At 46.2% G+C, this 14296-nt stretch overlaps 1 protein-coding gene across 4 annotated transcripts in view; it reads left to right on the forward strand.

The window, feature by feature from the left end:
- Positions 1 to 14296, forward strand: part of COL4A5 (collagen type IV alpha 5 chain) — a 117119-nt gene that overhangs the window by 52395 nt on the left and 50428 nt on the right. For all 4 annotated transcript variants that reach the window (XM_029067405.2, XM_029067407.2, XM_029067406.2 and 1 more), the window contains exons 3-19: positions 188 to 277; positions 1767 to 1811; positions 3854 to 3898; positions 4010 to 4072; positions 4710 to 4763; positions 5397 to 5423; positions 5782 to 5862; positions 6663 to 6725; positions 8158 to 8193; positions 8280 to 8321; positions 8500 to 8592; positions 9357 to 9410; positions 9519 to 9575; positions 9786 to 9830; positions 9985 to 10038; positions 11580 to 11621; positions 13706 to 13838. In XM_029067405.2, coding sequence (XP_028923238.1) covers positions 188 to 277; positions 1767 to 1811; positions 3854 to 3898; positions 4010 to 4072; positions 4710 to 4763; positions 5397 to 5423; positions 5782 to 5862; positions 6663 to 6725; positions 8158 to 8193; positions 8280 to 8321; positions 8500 to 8592; positions 9357 to 9410; positions 9519 to 9575; positions 9786 to 9830; positions 9985 to 10038; positions 11580 to 11621; positions 13706 to 13838 — 1024 coding nt within the window. The remainder of the gene's footprint in view (positions 1 to 187; positions 278 to 1766; positions 1812 to 3853; positions 3899 to 4009; positions 4073 to 4709; positions 4764 to 5396; positions 5424 to 5781; positions 5863 to 6662; positions 6726 to 8157; positions 8194 to 8279; positions 8322 to 8499; positions 8593 to 9356; positions 9411 to 9518; positions 9576 to 9785; positions 9831 to 9984; positions 10039 to 11579; positions 11622 to 13705; positions 13839 to 14296) is intronic.

Consider the following 14296-nt stretch of genomic DNA (forward strand, 5'->3'; position numbering starts at 1 on the left):
AAACAACAATATAGCAGACACGACCCCTGCTCACGTTCTTCTGCCATTTTAGGAACCAAGTGACTAGTTGCTTTCTGCTGTCCCAGTCCATCACTGGGACAGGCTCTTGGTGATTTTTCCCAAATGTCATGTTTCCTGCTGTTTGCTTCTGAAAATCCACTCATGAATTCACTGGCTGTTGTTTCAGGGGGAGCGAGGATTTCCAGGTCTAGAAGGACATACAGGTTTACCCGGGTTTCCGGGACCAGAAGGACCCCCTGGACCCAGAGGCCAAAAGGTATGTGACTGCCACACCAGAGGAGAGGGTCTATCCAGTCTAAATATCTACTACAGGGATGTGATATGATATTTTGGCATGAGAGACATCTTGCAGGAGTGCGTTTATTCTTCTTTTGCTGGAGTGATGTGCTGTCCTGAATAATACTGAGATTATGCTATTAATAATAATAGTATGTTCCAGGCACTGTACTCAGCTCTGGGGTAGATACAAGCAAATCAGATTGGACACAGTCCCTGTCCCACGTGGGGCTCACAGTGTCAATTCCCATTTTACAGATGAGGTAACTGAGGCCCAGAGAAGTTAAGCGATGTGCAGACAAGCAGAGGAGCCAGGATTAGAATCCAGGTCATTCCAACTCCCAGGCCTATGCTCTATCCACTAAGCCATGCATAGGTCACTTGAGTGGGCTGAGCCATCTCCCCTTTCCGTCTTTTGAGGCTGCTGCTTCACTTAGCATGAGAAGGCAGCCCTGGATACAGAGACACCACTAGCCAAAACCAGAGAGGGTAGCCACTATCCAAGAACCATTTTAGGTGGCATGAGCTCGAAGATGCTTCGAAGGAGGTGATGGAAATTCTATCATCATAAAAGGGGAAGGAGACCCTTTGGAATAGTACTAAAAATGCAATAGCATAATTTCCCCTCTTTCCCCCAAGCCTCAGGCCATCAGCCTTTATCCTCCCCTCCACTGTGGGCCTGGGCAAGAGGAAGGAGCCAATGCTTGGGGTGATTTGATCCCCACTTTAGGGACTCAAAAAATATTAATTCCAGAGGAGACGCAGGTCTTCATCCTTAAGTCAGAAAACTCACCCTTTGGCCAGTAGAGGACGGTATTGTTTAATTTGTGGCGGAGAAAGTGCCATACTATTCCTGATCACAGCTGGAGATGCAAGTCGCCTCTGCATAGAGTCTCTTGGCTAACTCTGATGACTTTCATTGTTTTCTGTGAGGAGTAATTTCACCCAATTCAGATTTTCCAAATCCTCAAACACTCCCTTCCCCCTTCTCCCCCGACCCACTCTTTCAAAGGGGTCCATTTCACAGGGGCAGCCGAGTATGAGCACTGCCACAGTAATCTGGATTGGTCTCTCAGAATTCCTCATCTCAGGTTTCTGATGAGTCCTAAGAGTTTCTGATCAAGGCTGAAAAGGTCCAAAATATCAGCTTTCTGCCCAGTTAGCCCAGGGAAGCCGGGTCCCTCTCCCACCCCCTAAAATCTCCACCCCTTCTTTATCCTTCCGCTTCCAAAATAAAAAGTTGGCACTTTTGTGCCCAGAGCTCCAAAGTCCCAGCAGAACCAGGAATGAGATTGCACTCAACTCCTTTAGTCAGCGCTGCCGTTTCTTGACCTTTTGTTTTCCAGAATTTTATGGTCTCGTTTTCAATTGAGGAACAAAAAAAATCTCTGCTTTACTGTGTAGTGACCCTGAAACCAGAGGATCTGTGGAGGACAAACCTCTTAATATGTCTTTGTGGTATTTTGCAGGGTGATGATGGACTTCCAGGGCCTCTGGGACCCAAAGGGATCAGGGTAAGTAAAAGCCATTCTGGTGAAAAAAGTCAGCTTCCAGGTAGTTGGGCAATCAATTCCTGTGAAGTGGGAATGGAAGAAAGTAATAATAATGATGATGGTATTTAACAGGGCTAAGCACTGTTCTAAGAACTGGGGGGAGATACAGGGTTATCAGCTTGTCCCAAGTGGGGCTCACAGTCTTAATCCCTGTTTTACAGATGAGGTAACTGAGGCACAGAGAAGTGAAGTGACTTGCCCAAAGTCACAGAGCTGACAATTGGCAAAGCCGGGATTAGAACTAACGAACTCTGATTCCTAAAGCCACGCTGCTTCTCATGAAGAGCAAACTAGCAAGAATGGCTTCAAAAAATTCATTTTGAAGCACCCATAAAAGATAGGCTTCCTTTTGGATAAGGGACTCATCCAAGGGAGATGTGGTTTGGAGGCAACACATCCTGTGAGCTTTTCCTTTTTTTTTTTTTTATTTAGCATTTGTTAAGCCCTTAGTATGTGTCAGTTCTACTGTAGGCTCTGGAGTAGATACAGGTCTCTCATATTGGACACAAACCCTGAACAGCATGGAGCTCACAGTCTAAATAGGTGGGGGGCACAAATATTGAATCCCCATTTTACAGTGGAGGAAACTGAGGAACAGAAGTGACTTTCCCAAGGCAACTGGCAGAGCAGAGATTGGAACCCAGGACCTTTGCCTCCCAGGCCCATGCTCTTTCCACTTCTCATTCACTGACTCACACTCTCCTTTTGGAGAATTAATGCATTTAAGGGTTTAAGTTGACACACAAGAGTATCTTGAATCTACCCTGCATATCTCTGTTTGCTTGTCTGGGACCACTAAAAATTGATCCTTATACTTGAACCATGCGCCCCATGTGGGACAAGGACCGTGTCCAATCTGGTCAACTTGTGTCTACTCCCACACTTAGAATAGTGCTTGACACATAAGTCCCTAACAAATACCATAATTATTAAAGAGAAGACTCTTTGGTTCCTTCCTGGGAGTGCAGAAGCAGAGAAACTTCTTCAGTTTGGCTATAAATAAAAGAAACGTCCCTCTCAGGATTGCACCCGGAGAGTTTCCAGTACTCTACCAATCTCGGCTACAGGAGGCAGAGTCAAGCAGAGGCATACCCGTTCCATTCCTAGCTTGGGCAGTGGTTAGCATATGGAAGGCAATCTGCTACAAGCCGAAACTCACCCTTGCTGGGCAGCAGCAGCTTGGGAGAGAGTCTAGGGTGAAGTTTATTGCACAGAAGAGGCAATAGTAAACCACTTCTGAATTTTTAGTAAGAAAACTCTGTGGATACACTACCAGAAGGATTGCAGATGGAGAGTGGGACGTTCTGGGAGAGATGTCCATGGAGTCACTATGGTCAGAGACGACTCGACAGCATAAGACAAAAGAAACATACAAATCTTTTTGGTTTTTGAAAAACACTAAAGGAGTAGTAATGCCCAAGCACAACTTAAAACCTATGCTGCGTTATGGCTGGTTGAGACTTTGGTAGCCTTGCTGACTGCTGCTTAAACAATAGAGAAACCAGTATTCTGAATTTCAAAGTCAGAATGCTGGTCTCTTTTCAGAGTACTTTCCTCACTGTCCTCAGCTTTATCACTATTCACGTGATGTAGTTCGCTTAGTCTCTGGGCGATTCCAGTGAAGGCCCTTAGAACTCCAGTGTGCTGTGTGCTGAGTTCTCATTCATTCATCCTATTGTATTTATTGAGCACTTACTGTATGATAAGCACTGTACTAAGCACTTGGGATACTACAATATAACAATAAACAGGCACATTCCTTGCCCACAACAAGCTTAGAGTATAGAGTTCATCTAAGGAAACAGTTCCTCGGAGTTACCTCGGACAGGACTGAGCCAGCCAGAGCTACTGAGAAGGCATAAGTGAGTGGATAGAGTCAGGGATCAAATCACCTGCTATCTGTTCTGAATTCCTGATTTATTAAAAAAGCTTCAGGGGATGGTTTCTCTGGGTTTGACTTGTTTTTTCAAATTCCCTGAACGAACAAGTATGTCCTCTCCTAGGGACCCCCTGGACTTCCTGGATTCCCTGGAACCCCAGGACTTCCTGTGAGTAACATTCAATTCTTCCCACCCAACTCTACTTTTAGCGTTGAACATGTTGCTCTCCAGGACGATGGACTGGAAACAAAAGTCTTGTGGGCTTTCTTCTTTTTAAAGGGTATGCCTGGCCATGACGGAGCCCCAGGACCTCAAGGAATCCCGGGGTGCAACGGAACCAAGGTGAGGCTCCAGCTTCTCCTTATGAACGTGGTGGGAAATGGATCCCAGAGGGAGGGAGGAAGGGGGTGGGTAAAGGAGTAAGGAAGTGGACTGCCCGCTGAATGCTGAGCGGGTCAGTAGCTTATCTCCTATATTTAGGAGGCTCGGTATGGGATTGACTCAGGAGTTTGAATGTACGCATAGGGGAGCTTCTGGGTAGGGATGCTGCAGCCAGGGTTGAGAAGCCCCAGTGGATCCATTTTCACGCTGAGCAGGGCACCCTAAAACCTGAAGCCGAGGCCTGTTGAATCTGCGTCCTCTCTCCTTTCTCTCAGTTGAGGGATTGTTCTACTGATTGCTATTTCCCGGTTGGTTTGGCTTCTTCATTTATGAGGGAAGGGGTGCCATGTCAATCCATTCCATCATGCGTAGAGCTGTGAAGGTGGAGTAATAGTCCTTTTTTAGCAGGCTGAGAGGCACTGAAAACAATCGGCTAAACTGGTTTCATGCAGATTCACTTCCAGATTTTATGTGACCGCCTTCAACCGCCCACCCATCCCAACAGCCCCTGGGCTCACAACGGGCATCCTAACTGCCATCCCCTATGCAATACCAAGTAGGCAATCTACTGTCACCTCCCCTTTTTTCTTCCCTCTAGGGAGAACGTGGATTCCCAGGAAGCCCTGGTTTTCCTGGATTACAGGGCCCTCCGGTAAGTAATGGCTTTAGGATTAAGAAGTCTTACCTCTGAGGACAACGTGGTGGGGAGGGAAGGCAGAAAACCTTTATAGGAAGCAGAGGCCAAACCTTTATCTGGCCATCCCATACTTTCTCAGTATCTTCTCCTGGTGAGTGAAGAGAGGAGTTTTTGGTTGGTGATTTACCTGAATCAACAACCTTACAAGCTGCACCAGACCAAATATTCCTATGTCAGGGAGCTTTTTTTAGAAAGGAAGGTGTTTCTGAGCCAGGAGAAATGGTGATCTCTGCTCCAGATCAGTGTTAAGCTGTTCTCTTCCTTGCCAGGGACAGTCAGTGGAGGAGGAATGGGATTTGGGGTTGACTTGTGAGACTCATTAGCAAAGTAGCCTCTCATTAACAAGAGGCCTGTTCTGCATGGGTCGGGAGGAGGGCTGGGAGAAGGGGACAGGCTACAGGATTTCCAAGGAGCCTAGTATATATGTCGTGCCCGAGTATTTTAGGGCCTCCAGTTGCTCAGGACCTAGCTACAACCAATGCTCTTCTCGTGGAAGAATTTTCTTCCACAATCTGCGCTCAACCTATCCAGTGCCTTTTTCAGAAGGGTGTGATTGTTTTCACCATTAATTTTCTCTTCATAATCCAGGGACCTCCTGGCCTCCCAGGGATGAAGGTAAGTGTGTTTGCCATGATCATTTCCCCCTCTAACCCATATTATCATGGGGTGGGCAGGACGTGGGTAGAGATGTTGGAGTTTGTTTTAAGGAGTGGAGGCAGATGTGAGGTGCACTGTGGGGGCTGATCCTTCAGGCAGGTAGAGACTGCAACTTCTGTTAGCCTGGGGCTGCTGTGTGAGACCATGGTTGCATGGAGGGCAATTCCAAGGTTTGCATAGGCTGAAGCTGTGAACAGACTGACTGGTCCTGCGATCCTTGGGCTCACTTCCTTGGCCTCTGATGGACTTCCAGAGGCTGGCTGACAGGCAGGTGTGCAATGCCGTGATCTGCTCATGAGTTAATGCTTTCTTTCAGGGGGACCCAGGTAGCATCATCACATCCTCCCTGCCAGGGCCAAAGGGTGATCCTGGGTATCCAGGCCTCCCTGGAATACAGGTAAGTGCCCAGAGTCTTTCCCTGCTGAGAGCAGGTATCCTGGCCTTTTTGAGATTGGATTGTTTGTTAGGACTCAGAAAGGTCATTGCCACTGACACCTGTTGAGTAACCAACCTGGTCTGGAATAATTTCTTCTAGACCTATGAGAATTAGGTGTTGACTTGACCGTTTTCATTAGCTCTCCTTCTGCCTATTCTCCACCCTCCTTACATGCCCCTCTCTCTTCTCGCCTTTTCCTCCACCCTCCCATCTCTTTACCCACCTCTCCGTCCCTCTTTTTGTTTCTCTTCCCATCCCTCCCTCCCCTCTCCCCTTCCTCTTCCCCGCTCTCCCTCCCCTGCCTTTAGCCCTGGATTTCTTGTTCCTGTTTTCCAGTCACCGCAGTTTACTTTTCAACTCCTCCCAGATTTCCCTTCCCAAAATCATTTTGAATAGCAGTAGCCCAAGTAAGATAATCAGTGGTATTTATTGAGCACTTGCTGTGTGCAGAACACTGTACTAAGCCCTTGGGAGACTACAGTACAACAAGGTTGGTAAATATGTTCTCTGCTCACAGCGAGCTTATAGTCTACCTACTCTGTAAGTCTGGGGAGATAGGAAATGGACTCTATTTGCTGCATAAGATTAATTTTTCTCTTCACTGGTCTTGAGTAATGGGTTGATGACATGAGAATTAAGGGGAAAATTTGGAAATGGCAGTAGCAAGGAGAACATTGGCTATTGTCCTGTCAGCCTATGGTATGTGACTCCTTAAAGTTGGTTGTGAGTTTTTAATCTGACATTCTTCCTCTCTTAAACAGGGTCCCCCTGGCCCATCAGGCATCCCGGGTCCACTGGGACCCCCGGGACCACCAGGTCTAACGGTAAGTCATTCTGGCAGATACTTGACCGGCTCCTTCCAGCAGAGAAAGCTGTAATATCATTTCCCTTTCCTTAATGTGCAGGGGGTCAGTCCAGTGGATTTTGAATGCAAATTTCTCTTTCCTTTGAGGGTGAGAAGAGTGAAGGAGGCCGGAAAAGGCTTTCCCATTATTGACTTTACTGTTATACTCCATTCGTCGTTCCTCTCCCCAGCCCCATTTAGCAGATGCAGACCCATGGTTTGGGACAGGGATGGGGCCAAATCAGGTTGGGACACAGTACCCTGTCCTGCATGGGGCTCACAGTATCTATCCCCATTTTACAGAGGGAGAAGCAGCATAGCTCAGTGGAAAGAGCCCGGGCTTTGGAGTCAGAGGTCATGGGTTCGAATCCCGGCTCTGCCACTTGTCAGCTGTGTGACTGTGGGCAAGTCACTTAACTTCTCTGGGCCTCAGTTACCTCATCTGTAAAATGGGGATTAAGACTGTGAGCCCCACATGGGACAACTTGATTCCCCTGTGTCTACCCCAGCGCTTAGAACAGTGCTCTGCACATAGTAAGCGCTTAATAAATACCAACATTATTATTAGATGAGGTAACTGAGGCCCAGAGAAGTGAAGTGACCTGCCCAGAGTCACACAGCAGACAAATGGTGGAGCCCGGATTAGAACCGATGATCTTCTGACTCCCAGGCCCATGCTCTATTCACTATGCCATGCTGCTCTTGCCTGTAGTTGCTGGTGCCAGAGTAAGGCACAACCCAACATTGAAATAAGAGACTGGGCTTTGATTTCATAAGGCCCCTTCCTCTCCTACCCTTCCAGTGCCATCAATCAGTCAGTCAATCGATTAATCAGTGGTATTTATCGAGTGCTTACTGTGTGCAGAGCACTGTATTAATGTGCTTGGGAGAGTACAATGTAACAATGTAACGGAGTTGGTAGACACATTCCCTGCCCACCAAGATCTTAGAGTGTAGAGGGATAGATATTAATAGAAATTAATAATTTACAGTATATCATTTCTGTGGTTTTATGAAATCCTCGGCCCAGATATGTAATTGTATAGACTGTAAGGTCGTCCATCTGGACTGTAAGCTTTTCCCTTTAGACCATAAACTTGTTGTGGGCAGGGAACGTCTGTTATATTGATGTGTTGTACTCTCCCAAGTGCTTAGTACAGTCTTTATATTCAGTAGGTGCTCAGTAAGTATGATTGATTTATTGATTAATCAGCTCCCACTTCTTCCTTCTTCAGCCCTTTTTTATGTCTTCTAGCAATTGTAATATTTAAGCACTTACTATGTGTTCTAAGCACTTGAGTAGGTAGAGTATAGATATAGTCCCTGGCCCACATGAGGTTGCATGGTCTTAGGGAAAGGGGTAACATGTATTTAATCATTTTTATTTTTTCCTCTCCCTTTTCAATTTTCAGGGTCCTCCAGGTGCACCAGGAATTCCAGGACCAAAGGTGACTCTATTCTTTAAAGTTGTTGTGGATGTTTCAGAGTCTCCAAGGCTGCTGATCATGAATTCCAATAAAACTTTTTTTTTCAGGGCAATATGGGTTTAAATTTCCAAGGACCCAAAGGTGAAAAGGTGAGGAGAGATAATTTTGTCTTCAATTTTCTCCTCTCATAGCTATTTGAACTTTGTTTTCCCTTCCCGTGTGCTTTCTGCCTTGGTTCACAAGTTACAGTGACACTGACTGGGAGACATAAATTGTTTCCCTAATCTCTTTGTATCTCTCTTTTTTTTTTCTCTCATTGCTTGTTAGGGTGAGCAAGGTCTTCAGGGGCCACCTGGTCCACCTGGGCAGATTGGTGAACAGAAGAGACCTATTGATTTAGAGTTTCAGAAAGGAGATCAGGTGAGTGAATAGCTAGTCATAAAGTGCTATCCCTCCTCTCAGGAATGCAGGATTTGGAGGACTGCATTTGGATTTTCTTCATAAAATAATAGTATTTTCTAAGTGCTTAGTGTGAGCTTAGTGTGAGCTGGGATAGAGACAAGATCATTGTCTATGTTGTTAATACATAGTGTGACCCATACTGCTTTTTCATTTTTTTTTTTTTTGGCAATTATTAAGTCCTTGCCAACACTGTTCTAAGTCTAAGTGCCGGGGTAGATACAAGGTAATCAGATTGGGCACAGTCTATGTCCCATGTGGGGCTCACAGTCTTAATCCCCATTTTACAGGTGAGATACGTGAGGCACAGAAAAGTTAAGTGATTTACCTAAGGTCACACAGCCAAGCTGTGACCTTTTGACTCCCAGGACTGTGCTGTATCCACTAGGCCATTCTGCTTCCCTACAGAGCACTGTAGTGGACTCAGTCCCTGCCCTTGAAGGGCTTACAGTCAACTGGCAAGGTTGAACAAGCACATATTGTATATATCAGTGGGGATGAAATAAAAAATGGCAGCGGCAAAAATTCAGGGAGGGAAGAAGGCAAGGTAGATGGCACGCATAAGTCAATGTATAAGAATTCAATCTGGCAGGATGTGATGATGGGACAGGGATGAAAGAAATCGTTTGGGATAGGTTGGTGCTTTACTTAGCAGATCACATGTAGCCCAACATGATAGTGTGAACCAAGGTTGACTTTCTTTCCCCTCCGTCTGTTCTCGATAGGGTCTTCCTGGAGAACGGGGACCCCCCGGACCACCAGGATCACCCGGGCCTCCTGTGAGTTTCCTTAAGCCCCATTGTCAATCTAAACTTCACCTTCATAGAGCTGAACCTCTGCATAGTGTGTCCAGGTGCTGCATATACTATGATTTTGTGTGTTTCCAGGGTTCGCCAGGTGGAGTGAAAGGGGAGAAAGGTGAGCAAGGAGAACCAGGAAAAAGAGTAAGTACTGAAATGGGTAACAGTTGGGGATAAAGCTTTAGTAATCTTCATTTTCTCTTTCACTTTCCTCATCAGTTCCATTTAGGGTTATAACACATTGTAATAAATCCAGTCTGGCTCTTTCTACCCCATGAGAGGGGATGGGGAAAGGGGCTTGAGGTTCCAGCCATTAACCATGTATTTAAGCAAAAATACTTTTGTGTTCTAAAGGGAAAACCAGGTAAAGATGGAGAAAGTGGCCAACCAGGTCCACAGGTCAGTAGCTGCAGAGAGACACTCCGTTGGGTAGGGAGGAAATGGGAGTGGGAGGGGTTCCTGGGCAGGTTCCTATTGGTTCCTATTTTTAAATTTACTATTCTGGATTTTTCTCAAACAAAATCTTCAACTTATTACCCCTTTCTCCCCAAAGGGCTTCCCCGGAGATCGTGGTTACCCTGGAGTTCCCGGAAGGAATGGTGAAAAGGTGAGCATTTTGGGTTGGGTTGCTTCTAGGCTGGTGGATATTGTTGCCCAGTAGAGCTGGAGATCTAAATATGAAACTTCCAGGTTGCTGGCTTGAGTTCCACTGAGGGCATCCATCCCTTCTAGAAAATGAACTCCTAATTGGTAGGATAAAGGTGAGAACTGGGGTAGTTGGGGAAATGAGTGGATAGAAAGGGCTTACTGAAGCTTTCCCACTTAGAAAAGGCTAGTTGGTTAAAAGTTAAGCTCCTCTCTGAAGACTAGCACCACTTCGTACAGAGCTCTGTAAGCAGTAAAGCACGCAGTAAGTATGATTGAATGAATAACAGTCTTGTTTCACCGAGCCCCCCATAAGCACTTGATGTTCACTCCATCCACACCCCTACAACATATATATACACACACACACACACATGCACACACACACATCCATAATTCATTTTAGTATCTGTCTCCCCCTCTAGGTCTGCCAGCTCCTTGTGGGCCTGGAATGAGTTGTACTTTCTCAAGCGCTTACTTCAGCACATAATAAGGGCTCAGTGAATACCATTGATTGATAAAGTCAGCCCCAGGGAAAAGTCAACTCTTGTCCCACATGAAGCTCATCGTTTAGAGGAAAGGACAGCATGTATTTAACCCTCTTTTTACGGATGAGGAGAAAGAGGCCCAGAGATGGAAAGGTCATCCAACAGATAAGTGGCTGAGCTGGGATGGAAATCCAGGTCCCTTTTTTAAAAAAAAAAAAAAATTCCCTGCAGTGTTTAAGCACTTACTTTGTGCCAGGCACTGTAATAAGCGCTGGGGTAGATACAAGCTAATCAGATTGGACATAGTCCATGTCCATGTCCCACAAGGGGCCCAGTAGTGTTTGAGTAACAGTTGAGTTAGGCACATGAGAAAGTCAAACAAAGGCAAGAAATAAATTGCTTGCCCTCAAGGTGCTTACCCTCTAATGGATGAGGGAGTCTAAGTTTAGTTCCCAGTTGGGAAAAGTCCCATTGGAGAGGCTAGTCCATATGACTTCTCAGACCAGAAATAGGAACTTTACAAAGCTGAGCACTCTCTGCGGCCTCTTTTTTGTCTTCCCCTCCCTAACACCCCCATGCCATTCTGAACACTTCCATATGAGGGGAGCACATGATCTGGATTCATTCATTCGTTCCATCATATTGAGAGATTTCTGTATGGAAAGTGCTTGGAAGAGTGCAATATAACAACAGACACGTTCCCTGCCCACAATGAGCTCACAGTCCAGAGAGATAGACAATATAAATAAATAAATAGAATAACAGATATATGCATAAGTGTTGGGCTGCAAAGGGGGAGGAATGAAGGGAGCAAGTGAGGGTGATGCAGAAGGGAGTGGGAGAAGAGGAGAGGAGGGCTTAGTCAGGGAAGGCTTCTTGGAGGACACGTGCTTTCAATAAGCCTGCTGTCTGGGGTCTCTAGCAAATGGTTTGTGTCGTACCTGTTGCTAAAGGAAATAAAAAACATTTCTGCATGCCCTTCTCAAATGCCTCATTCTTCCCATTTTCCCCACAGGGTCAGAAAGGAGACATCGGGCCAGTTGGACCTCCAGGACTTGTATGTTTTTTTATGCTCCTTCTTGTCTCATTCAGTTTCACTGGTGTAGAGGCATTATTTTATCCTTGGAAAGTATCTGTTTTCTCCCACACACGCTTCTTTTCCCTTAGGTATAATCATCATAATTGTGGAATGTGTTACGCCCTTAATTTTGTGCCCTGCACTGTATTAAGCACTGGTGTAGATTCAACATAATGCTGTTGAACACAGGCCCTACCCACATGGGGCTTACAGTTTAAAAGAAGGGGGAGCACATATTTTATTCCCTTTTTCAGATGAAGAAAAAGAGGTCCAGAGGTAGGATGGTCTCCAACAGACAAGTGTATGAGTTGGGCTGGGAATTATGGTATTTAAGTGCTTAAGTGCCAGGCACTGTACTAAGATAATTGGATTAGAAGTAGTCCCAAGTCCCACATGGAGCTCACAGTCTTAATCCCCATTTTACAGATGGAGTAACTGAAGCATGGAGAAGTTGAGTTGCCAAGGTCACAGAGCAGACAAGTGGTGAAGCTGGCATTAGAACTCAGGTCCCTTGACTTCCAGGACCGTGCGACTCCTAATTCTCTTTCAAATTGCTTTTAACTGTGCCTAATACATTTCCAGGCGTAGCATGGCCCAGTGAATAGACCATGGGCCTGAGAGAAGGACCTGGGTTTTAATATCGGCTCTGCCACATGTCGGCTGCGTGACTTTGAACAAGTCACTTCTCCGTGCCTCAGTTACCTTAAAATGGGGATTAAGACTGTGAGCCCCATGCAGGGCAGGGATTGTGTCCTACCCAATTTGCTCGTAACCTCACCCCCCCCAACTACATCTAGCGCTTAGTAGAGTGCCTGGCACATAGTAAATGCTTAATGAAAACCACAGTTAGTATTATCTTCTTTTCAAAACAGGTTGAGAGTTAGCGCGCTCCTTCCCATATCATACCTGGGGATCTGCAAAGCTTTGTCGTAGTGTTATTAGGCTGTCTTTCCCTTGTTATTAGTGTCTTTCCCACCTTTCAGCAAAATGAGAGCCTGCAGTGCCTTTCTCTGGCTAGGAGGCCTCCCTGTTTTTCTCTCCCTGGCTGTTTCCTTAACAACCAGCAGAGGGTCTCAGTGCTGCTTTCAAAGCCTCAATCCCAAAACAAGTTGGAGTTTTTCTTGCCTGGGCTGGTGGAAGGATGGGTTAGACATGAGGGTTTTCTCAATTTCTAAATGATCCTCTGTCTACCCACTTCCTGAGGGTATTTTTTCGGGGGGCCTCCAAGTAAGTACAAGTGGAGAAAACCCCTTTAAGTGTAGTTTGGGCCTTGTCGATGACACCACACGTATGGTGCCGTTAAGGCAAAGCGCTGAGGTAAAGGCAAGAACCTTTAAGGTTGGCGTGATGCAAGGACCCCGATTTCTAAAGAGGGGTGATGGGGACCATCATTCCCATGGAATTGTGGAGGTGGGGGAGAAGGTACTTCTCATATTTGTGTGTCCCTAGCCATGTGTTTGCCTGTTCGTGTGCATACTTCTTTGGGTCCACCTCCCCAAGACTGTATGTGTTCAAGCCTCTCCCTTTTTTCCATAACCCTTTCCAGGACCCCAGTCTGGCACTTGAAATGAAAAACTGGCAGCCCTCAGCTTTTATTAAAAGTTGGTGGGACGTTTTGTTTAAGACAGAACACTGCAGCAGGAAAGAAGAGAATATGCAACCTACTTTATAGTCAGATCTACATTTGCAAGTTTATCAGCATAACAAACGCCCTCCCCGCCCCCCGCCCAAAAAAATGTTTTGGCCTCTGATTTGGGTCTGAGAAACACATTGCCTGGAAACATTCAGAATTTGAGACGAAATTTTGTTTTGTTAGTCTGGCGCCTTGCAGAAATATGAGTATGTAATTCCTCTCAAGCTTAAGGGTATCAGTCTGGTGATCCACGGTTTGGGGGCCAAGACAAAACTGAGAAGGTTCAGAAGGCAACAGCAAGTTGCGGGGGGTTTCAAGAGGAGAATTTGCATCGGTGGCCCTTACCATTACGGGTACAAGCCAGCAGAGCATTCTCAGTAGCTCTGCTGCCTCTCTCTCTCCCTTCATCCTTCTCTTCTCTATTTCACAGGTGATTCCTAAACCCGGGACTGGAGTATCTGTGGGAGAAAAGGGAAATATAGGTTTGCCGGGCTTGCCAGGAGAGAAAGGAGAGCGAGGATTTCCTGGGGTTCCAGGGCCTCCTGGAGTTCCTGGTCCAGCAGGTAAGAGATTGTATGTGGGATTGTGTGGTGGGCAGATGCAGGGGTGGGTGTTCAGCTGGAGGTAAGTGTTCTGTGGGGTTGTGGGGTTCACTCAAAAGTCTCCTCTCAGGGTCTCCTCACTTGGCCAGGTTCACAGTCAAGAAGAAGTGACTCCTCACCTTAGACTGTCGTTCTTCAGTTTCCCAAACAAACCACAAAGCCTCCATTCAACTCCCTAGTTGTGCAGATTTTTGCAAATAAACTGGAGGTTTAACTCTCCAGCCCTATGGGAGGAAGTGGGTTTATTCAGACAAAAAGCAGATGAAACCAGAGCCATGATCTGGTCCTTTGAATCTTCTTGCGTTCTACTGGTGAGGGGCCCGATAGTACTGACCACCGCTTGGAGGGTCAGAACCAGAAGAGGCTGCGATGGTCATCACTGTAAGCTCTAGACTGTAACCTCATTGTGGGCAGAGAAT

This window comes from Ornithorhynchus anatinus, chromosome 6 (assembly GCF_004115215.2).
Source record: "Ornithorhynchus anatinus isolate Pmale09 chromosome 6, mOrnAna1.pri.v4, whole genome shotgun sequence".
NCBI classification, from domain to species: Eukaryota; Metazoa; Chordata; class Mammalia; order Monotremata; family Ornithorhynchidae; genus Ornithorhynchus; species Ornithorhynchus anatinus.